The 8,896-nt window shown below is 33.1% G+C and overlaps 1 protein-coding gene and 1 long non-coding RNA gene across 2 annotated transcripts; one reads left to right on the top strand and one right to left on the bottom strand.

Annotated features, from left to right (window-relative positions):
• Positions 1-4: 4 nt before the first annotated feature.
• Positions 5-748, bottom strand: LOC112005305 (uncharacterized). Its single transcript, XR_010625946.1, has 2 exons — positions 445-748; positions 5-154 (listed from the first exon to the last, which is right to left on the bottom strand). It is a non-coding gene; the product is annotated as an uncharacterized LOC112005305 (long non-coding RNA).
• A 5,104-nt stretch (positions 749-5,852) lies between these two features.
• LOC136064308 (uncharacterized) lies at positions 5,853-8,890 on the top strand. Its single transcript, XM_065765897.1, has 6 exons — positions 5,853-6,103; positions 6,904-7,039; positions 7,355-7,439; positions 7,541-7,588; positions 8,518-8,618; positions 8,711-8,890. Exons 1-6 carry the CDS (start codon positions 5,926-5,928, stop codon positions 8,841-8,843), a joined length of 681 nt encoding a protein of 226 aa, XP_065621969.1. The 5' UTR covers positions 5,853-5,925; the 3' UTR covers positions 8,844-8,890.
• Positions 8,891-8,896: the final 6 nt, after the last annotated feature.

Raw genomic sequence — 8,896 nt, 5'->3', positions numbered from 1 at the left:
TATGTTTGCATTACTCTTCATGTCTACCATATACTCTTCAAAAATACTTAAAATTTTGAATCGCAAGAGTGAGAACATCTCCCATTCTTTTAACTGCATTCACACTCTTCTTATGGGATTTGAATCGCTTCAAAGCCGGGTCCTCTGCCAAAAGCTGCAAAGTTTAAGCAACTTAGAACCAACACAACACACAAAAAATAGGAAAACCCATTACTGGGTTCCATATAAAATGACCCAATTCATTCACAAAGACAAGCATACTTAAATTTAAAATTCAGAAATACATCAAATTTAGGATTCTTTAGGTGTTTGATTCAGTGTTTCAGCTACTAACTTGACCAAATCTAGATGAATTTGATATGCATGTTTATAAACCCTAACAGATATCAAACAATAGAGATACAGTGATAGAGAAATAGAGAAAAGAGAGAGAGAATGACTTACGGCTTTCTCGCGAGCCCCGAGTTCGACGTGGTAAGCGCGACGAGTATGATAGAGCGCGTCCACTGTGTCCTAGAGAGAGAGAAGAGAGAGAGAGAGAGAGAGAGAGAAAGAAATTAGAGGATCGAAACGACGACGAAAGGGAATCGAGAAGAGAGGAGTGAGATAGGAAATGCGAAGCGTCTTAAGCAAGAACGCCATTTTTGCGCTGAAGCTTCAAAGCTCAGAGAGAAAGATAGAGACTGAAAATGAAAATGCCGAAGAATTTTTGGTTTACTTTGGTGCCCCTGTACTTTCTTAGTCTTTCACGACTAAGGTTCCAACTGCTAGGTGGCATTCTCCTTTTTAGACATGTGTCCTGGTTATGGTATTTCACGTCACTTTCTTTAATCCATTTAGCCCAAAAATGTGAAAATTTGCCTAAAATAAATAAGTATATTTTCGCAACAAAATTGTTACTGGTTTTAATTTTAACATATTACTAAAATTATTATTTCTTCCACCAAAAATAAGTTATAACAATCTGTCACTTGAGATTTGTTGTGAAAGTATTGAAAATATAGTATTTCTCTACATTAATAAGTGTATATTTATATAAATTTACAAGTTTATTATAGTAACTATGCATATTTATTTGTAGATGTGTACATGCTATATACTAGTGCTCTAGAAACATCACTATATACTGGCACTTTATAAAATGCTGCAATACCAAGCTCTAGGAGAGCTTGGGCTCACTTGGATTTTTTGGTGGTGGCAAGTTGGTTGTCGAGTAAGGATTAGTGCAAATTTGTTTCGAGTTAAGTCGAAGATGGTTTTCTTTTGATGGGTTGTGGAGGCTTCATTGAGATCCATTGATGGTTGGATTTTGTGACGGTGGCTAATTGATTTTCTGGTTGGGGTTGATAGGTGGTAGGATGGCTAATTTTGTGTTGTCACTTCATAGCGGTGGGGATGGGTTTGACAATGTGGGTTTCTCTTTGCTTGGTGGGTTGCATGTTTATGGGTATGAATTTTCTGAGTTGCTCCGATTTTTGGGTTAATGGGTATGAAATTTTAATTGTTGTGACAAGAAATTTTTTTATTTATAAAACTTTAAATTTTCATTAGCAGAAAACCTTATCATTTGGATTTAGTTGCACCATGAACAATTCTCTTTGCTTTTTTTTTTTTTTTTTTTTTTTAAACTTCTCTTTATAAGCATTTTCATAATCAAACTTCTAGCCCACAAAATTTCTACAGGAAGCTCATGAGGCTTGCTTTCAAAACTAACCATATTAATGACTAATATACTTCTGCTGCTCAATATAATTATTAGTTATAAATATGTGATGGAAACTTATAATATGTTTTTGTCCAAGCCGACCGCCTTTGGAAGAGATTTTGGAATCACGAAAGAAGAACAAAAGTTGGTAGTGTTATTTTGTAGGGATTACCATAATTGAGGTATATGGTGCAGAAATATGTTAGGTATTCTGTTTTGATCACAAGATGTTTATTTGGCTGGAGCTTATAAGTTCAACTCTTTTTTTTTTTCCTCACTTTTTAAAAATACAAATATACTTCTAGCACACTTTCAACAAAATGTTTTCAACAAAAAACTAAATAAGTTATTCTCAAATAGATAAGTATGTAATGATATGAATGCTTAAGATGTGAACTTGTGCTCCATAATTGCAAGAGGTCAGAGCTAGAGCTTGTAACAAGAGAAAAAGGTGTGACGTAAGAGGTGTGACGTAAGGGCACATGATATAACTGTTGCATTTACAATTAAATGACGAGGAAAGCTCTGTATTGTAGGGAATTCAACCGAAATTCCCAACCTATGAGAAACAAAAAAAAAATACAGAAAACACACACCAAAAGAAAACAATCACACGCACAAGATAGTATTTACGTGGTTCAACAATTTGCTTACGTCCACAGAGTTGCAAGGATTTCACTATTATTAAGAAAAAATACAAATTGCGGCTACAGTGTTTTTCTCTCTCAAAAAACAACAAGAAGACCAAAACCTTAATAACCAAAAAACGGTTTCTATATCCTACGTACAGGATTCACAATGCGCTACAAAACAGGCCAAAAAATTGCGTGCTCCCTGGACTAAGCCTCAGAAAATCTTCCATTAAAAACCACACAACATTATTCAGGTCGGGTCTGGTTGTCAACCGGATCAAACATAACTAAGCTCCACAAAGCCCAACATGTATCAAAAGCTAAAGTTTACGAGGACTAAGCCAAAATTAGTTCTAGTTTTTTTTGGCATCAAACAATTCAGTTCTCCTGTTTTTTCAGATCATTGGGCTGGTTCTTTCATCTCATGAGTAAAGGACGTAAGGGTACATGATATGACTGTTGCATTTACAATTACATGACGAGGAAAGCTCTGTCTACGATACATTATTGTCTGCATAGATATAAAAATCGATATATTTCCACTTGAGGCCTCTTGCATGTGCACAAGTGCAGAATGATAAAGAAAACAACTATTCATCAAAAAATGATAAAGAAGAAAACTTATCAATCGATAATAGGACAACTACCAGTCTACTATTCCTCAAGATTGCAAAATAATGCCCCAGTAAAGCTTATGATTATATATTCATGGTCCTACTCCAGATTTGTGTTGTGCTTGTGGGTTGTGATTTGTGACTCACTGTATCCAGGAACATGGGCCCAAAACCGAAAGCTCAACTGCTCAAGGTTGCATTTGGATTATATTTGAAACCGAGTGAAATAGCTAGAGAGGGAGAGAGCAGTAGTAGATTTCTAATTTAAGTTTTAATTGCTTAAATGGAATACAAAAAAAATACCCATAATTTTTAAGTATAAAATTTATAGATAATTTGAAACCTTAATATAAAGAAATGCTAACTAAATCGAAGGTGTTGTTTCCAGTTCCTAAGGTAGATGATTTTGTTGGACTAAAAACCACTTCTCTTTTTCTTTTTTCTTTTTACAAATTACAAGCTTCATTAGCTAGTTTAAAACTTAAATCAAGAAACAATGTGCGTCAAATTTTATGATCCAGTACCATTTTAGGAAAGGTGAAAAGAAAAGCCAATACGCATGCATGCAACAATCACAATCCGTTGCATATACGTGTGTTACTTAAAAAAAACTATATAAAAGGAATAGACTAACAAAGGAAGGCTTTAGCTAGCTGAAATCCCTCCTAATTAAGTTGTTTGATGAGTGAGGGAGTGTCCACCACTCACGGGGTGGTTTATTGATAGGACACACTCATGGCCCATTACTTTGCGAGTTTGAGATTGTGAGTTCTAGTAGTAGGAAGCTCCACTATTGCATGGGTGGTCTCACGACATTTATGAGTAGAGTTTAAGTGAGTTAGGAGCACTCATGGCCCATCAATTTGCGAGTTTGAGATTTTAAGTTCTAGTAGTAGGAAGCTCTATGAGTAAAGTTTAAATTAGTTAGAAACAGTGATCACACCTACGAACTCTCTTTTTATTAAGAAGAAAAAAAAAAGTGTATGAGAAAGCACTTCATGCAACTACTCACAACATGTGAGAGAATGTATTTAAAGAAGCAGCTAGATATAGTGGCCCTATAAGATAATTTTTTCCATGAAGCACCAAAATTATGTGTGGGTATATATTTTGGGTGATGGAGAAGCATAAATAGAAAGTAACAAAAAAAGAAGAAGTAGAAAAATAGATAATAGAAAAGAATGATCTAACCCAACAACCCTTATAACCCCAAAAAAGAAAGAAAGGAAAAATGCTAAAGGTATTATAAGTTTTATTACATAAAACTTACAAACTAATATGATAATGAATATGATTAGTGAATTTCAATCACCTCATAACTAAGTATTTACTTCTTTCTAATTGGTGACATGTTGGTTAATAAGATCAATGTAGCAAAATTTTTGTATTACCTGTAGAACTACTAAATAATTTTTTTTTTTTTTAAAGGTAGAAAAAAAATGTTGAAACATGAAACCGCCTAACCGAGATGGATCTGGTTTGGGCCAATGAAAAACTACCTAACCGGGAGAGAGATTGAAAGGGATCAGTTAAACCCGGCCAGGTTTTTTATTTTGTAGATATGGGCTAAACAACCTAGCTGGGCCTTATGCGGGCCGAAAACTTAATCAAGCGGAGTTGTACTGTTTGACTGTACGCACCAATAAAAATTAAAAAAACCTAAATTATAAATTATACACTATTTTTTATTTATTCAGCTCCAGAATTTTTTTTTTCAGGGGCATTAAGAAACTTCAATTAATTAGAAATTAATAAAAAGAGAACTTAAATATATCAAGTTATCAACCAAATAAAAAATTAGAAAAAAAATCTAAATATATGAAATTTTACAATTCCCTTCTACGAGTTTTTATATTTTGAAATATTTATATAATAGTTCGTTATACGTTTTCATTATCTATTGTTAATGTGAGTAAATGTGACCATTTTATTTTATTAATTTTGTATAATATTTTTAATTTATGCAGTTGTCTTTGTTCTTGTTTTTATAAAAATATTTTAAACTAAATGACAATACTTAACCCATTGGTACTTTATTAATTATTGACCTACACACTAATATTCATTCATACTTAACTAATCAAATGCTTCTCATAATTTTTTTTTAAATCAAATGCTTTAACATAAATAATACATTAACTTTATAACACGATAACAATACATGCACATGTAATAAACCTTTTGTATTTCTTAAATTAAATTATATAAAATTATGTTATATTTATACTATATACACACACATTCAAACAAATACACATATAATATAAATTTATAATAAAGAGAGAGGCACCACAACTCATAAACATTCACTTTTTACTCGTAGAGTCAAAGATACATAGATACTCAGAGGAAAGATGAGATTAGATTCATAAGAATGAGATTAGAGATTAGATTAGAGAGAGAAAGTAAGAGTGATCTGTGATTTGTGTTATTTTTTGGTTTTGAATTAGGTTGATATATGATTAGAGAGTCAAAAATACTTTTAAGTGTAAATTAAACTAATAATTTATATATATAGTTTTTTTTTTCTTTTCAAGTTAGGGGTTCATTTGAACCCTTGAAAATAATATACAACTGCCCTTGACAAAACTCACGAAAGAAATTACATTCAAGAAGAATGAAAGTTATAAAACTGAAATAAATATATAAAAAATTACATAATTGAATTGAATTTTGAATTAAGTTAGAGAAAATAATTTATAATTTAGTCAGAAGACTCAAAATAAAAACGAGTAACGTTAAGTTCACAAGGTTTTCACAAAAAATTTTAAGTGGCAAGCAGTTGCTAGTTTTAATATGAGTCTATTATTGAAATTATTGTGCAAATATTGTGGCAAAGTACAATTTTCCAAAAGTTAAGGACCCTATATCGATAAGTGGATAAACATTAGAGGAAGCTAGCTCTCACAGTAGATTAGTAGAGTATAGTGAGTTATTTTAGTCACAGTGAGTCCCAAACGCTTAGCTGAGAAAAATGTCGAAGCTGGGTTATCTCGGAACCGCATTGAGATCCAACTTTTCGGCTAAGGCAAGCCAGGGCATTCCTGCCTCGTGGCTTCTTCGCGAATCGCCGAGAAGGTTCTCGACCGAGGCAGAGCAGCCGTCTCAGAATTCACCGATCGATCCATTTCTTCAAAACGCCACAGACACAGGTTCGGGACATTTCCTGCTTTGATTTCGCCATTTTCGTAATTTTTAGTGATAATCATAGGCTTAGGCTTAGGTTTTATTAGTTATCCAGTCTGGGTTTTTTTGGGGTTATCGAACAGTAGGGTTTAGGAGAGAGGTTTTAGGTTATGTTGTCCTTTTGATTCTGTTTGGTTGCTGAGAAACTGTTGGAAATGTTATAAAGAAAATAATAATAATTATTATAAAAATGATACACGTAGCGTTTCACTGAAATGGGCAAATGGGTTTTGGGTTTTAAGTTATAAATATTTTTGGCTCTGTTTGGTTGCTGAGAAAATGTATGAAATGAGCATAATTTAAAATAATAATAAAAAAAGCCTTTTAAGTACACAAAATATATCATTGAAATAGGCATATAGTTTGTACTCTCTCTCTTGAATGATATCGGGTCTGGTCTATGGGAGGTTACTTGGAATTACAAGGCATATATTTTTGGCTCTGTATGGTTGCTGAGAAAATGTAGGAAATGAGCTTAATTTAAAGTATTGATAATTTTAAAAAATAACCTTTAAATGCACAAAACATATCACTGAAATGGGCATATATTTTGTACTCTCTCTCTTGAATGATATCGGGTCTGGTCTATTGGGAGGTTACTTAGAATTACAAGGCATATATTTTTGGCTCTGTATGGTTACTGAGAAAATGTAGGAAATGAGCTTAATTTAAAGTATTGATAATTTTAAAAAATAACCTTTAAATGCACAAAACATATCACTGAAATGGGCATATATTTTGTACTCTCTCTCTTGAATGATATCAGGTCCGGTCTATGGGAAGATATTTGGAATTACAAGGCATACACTGAAGACAGACATTATCAACATGCTTAAAGGGTGCAATTTGACCATGGATGATGTGAAAGTTAACTACAACTGGAGCTTTATGCCAATTGGAGTGTAATCTTCCCTCTATTTCACTTTGCTTTTTAGAATTTTATGCATGTAATTCAGTATTCAATCATGCATATTGTCTGTTTTCTGTTACATTTTATTGATTAAATAAGAAATGTGTTTGTATTATATCTCTCTAGAAGCTGATAGAGAATTCTGATTTATGCTTTCTGTTTGCAAGCAACACATTGTGCATTTGCTGCTTCTATTCTTTGACCTTTTTTTTCTTTGTTTGCACTTAGTGGATTTTACATAGTATTGCTTTGATACCTGGAAGTTTTTCTTTTTTCTTTTTCAAATGGGATCTATTGCTACTATCAGGATGGTGCAATTTCCTTTTCGTAATGCCTTTGATCAAGCTTTTAGGATGATTGGAAGGAAGGGTCGATTGTACAGATTGGAGAGGGTAATGTCACTATAAACACATTTGCTAAGATATAATTGATTAGGTTGTGTTATTATGCACATATGTCTAGGGATGATTATGTTTGTTTTCTTGGATGTCAGGGTGATCGTTCGCAGTGGGACCTTCTTATGCCCTATAATGGAAAAACTGTAAGTCAAAATTCTTGATTATATGTGTGTGTGTTTTTTTTTTAATCTTTAGTTGATGTAGCAGTTGTTCCAAAGCTCTATCTTGTTTTATGCAACAGAATTCACTTGTTGTCGAACTTAAGAAATTTAGGTTGTTAGAACCTAGGATGCTACTTCGTCCACATAGGGGCTAATTGTTCTCCTAATTTGTAGAATGTTGATTGACATTTTGAGAGTGGATCAAGAAATGGTACATTGATTCATGATATCTAAAGTGTGGGTTCTGATACTGAGCCATGTTTTAGATGAATAGTTTGACTGGGTTTTGTGATGAAGTTGTACGCACCTAATCCCTTTGTAACTTGAGAGCACAATTATGTTATCACCATGCTACGCCTCTTTCTGTCTCTAATTGAGTATATTCCAATTATTAACAAAGTCCCCATGAACATGAATCTTGGATTACCATGTCCAAACTACTACTCTCTTGAAGAACTGTTTTATTAGTTATGCAGATTCTCTTAACTATTTCAAAAATTATTTCATAAATTGTTCATACATATGGCATATATATCCATGCTGAAGAGCTTATGGACTATTTTATTTATTTTATCTTATCTGCACAATTTCATGATTATCCCTGCTGCCGTGTTGACATTGTTAGTTGGTATAGCTGCTTATGTCTGAGATTGAGGCATTCTCTGCAAAGATGTTTTGACTTTGCATATTGGGTTTTTTGTGATAAAAATATGCCACAAATTTGTGGCCTTAATTGTTGCAACAATATCCAAAACTCTTTGCAGTACATATGTTATCTGCATTTTATGGTAGATCTTTTTGAACTTGGAGACTGCTGGCTGAAGCATTGTGACTTTTTCTAGTATTTACATGAATTTTTTTTTTCTTACTGTACATCTAATGATGAATTTACCCTTGCCTATTTCTGTCAGGTTTTACTGCAAGGGCTCCCTCGAAATGCTCTTCCAGAAGATGTGGAACGCTTCCTGACCGGTTGTGTATATGAAGCATCCTCAATTGAGATGTTTATGAGGTTTATGTCAATTAGTTTTTAAAAATGTTAAATATTGTATACATTTCTTCTGATAATTTTCTCAAACTGAATCCTTTTCTGTACCATTGCAGAGGTGCATTCCCTGATGCCATTAGAATGGCAACAGTAAACTTTCCTTCAAAGAATGAAGCAATGAATGCATTCATCAAAAAGAACAGAGGCATCTGTCTTAATAATCAAATCTCTGTGCGCGTCCTCCAGTAATAGTTTGGTCCCTTTTGTCTCCTATATCTGGTGGTATTGGTTGGTGATTTAAA

Source organism: Quercus suber, unplaced genomic scaffold, assembly GCF_002906115.3.
Source record: "Quercus suber isolate HL8 unplaced genomic scaffold, Cork oak 2.0 scaffold_662, whole genome shotgun sequence".
NCBI classification, from domain to species: domain Eukaryota; kingdom Viridiplantae; phylum Streptophyta; class Magnoliopsida; order Fagales; family Fagaceae; genus Quercus; species Quercus suber.
The sequence above is the reverse complement of the archived record's forward strand: the minus strand, read 5'-3'. Positions and strand labels throughout refer to the sequence as shown.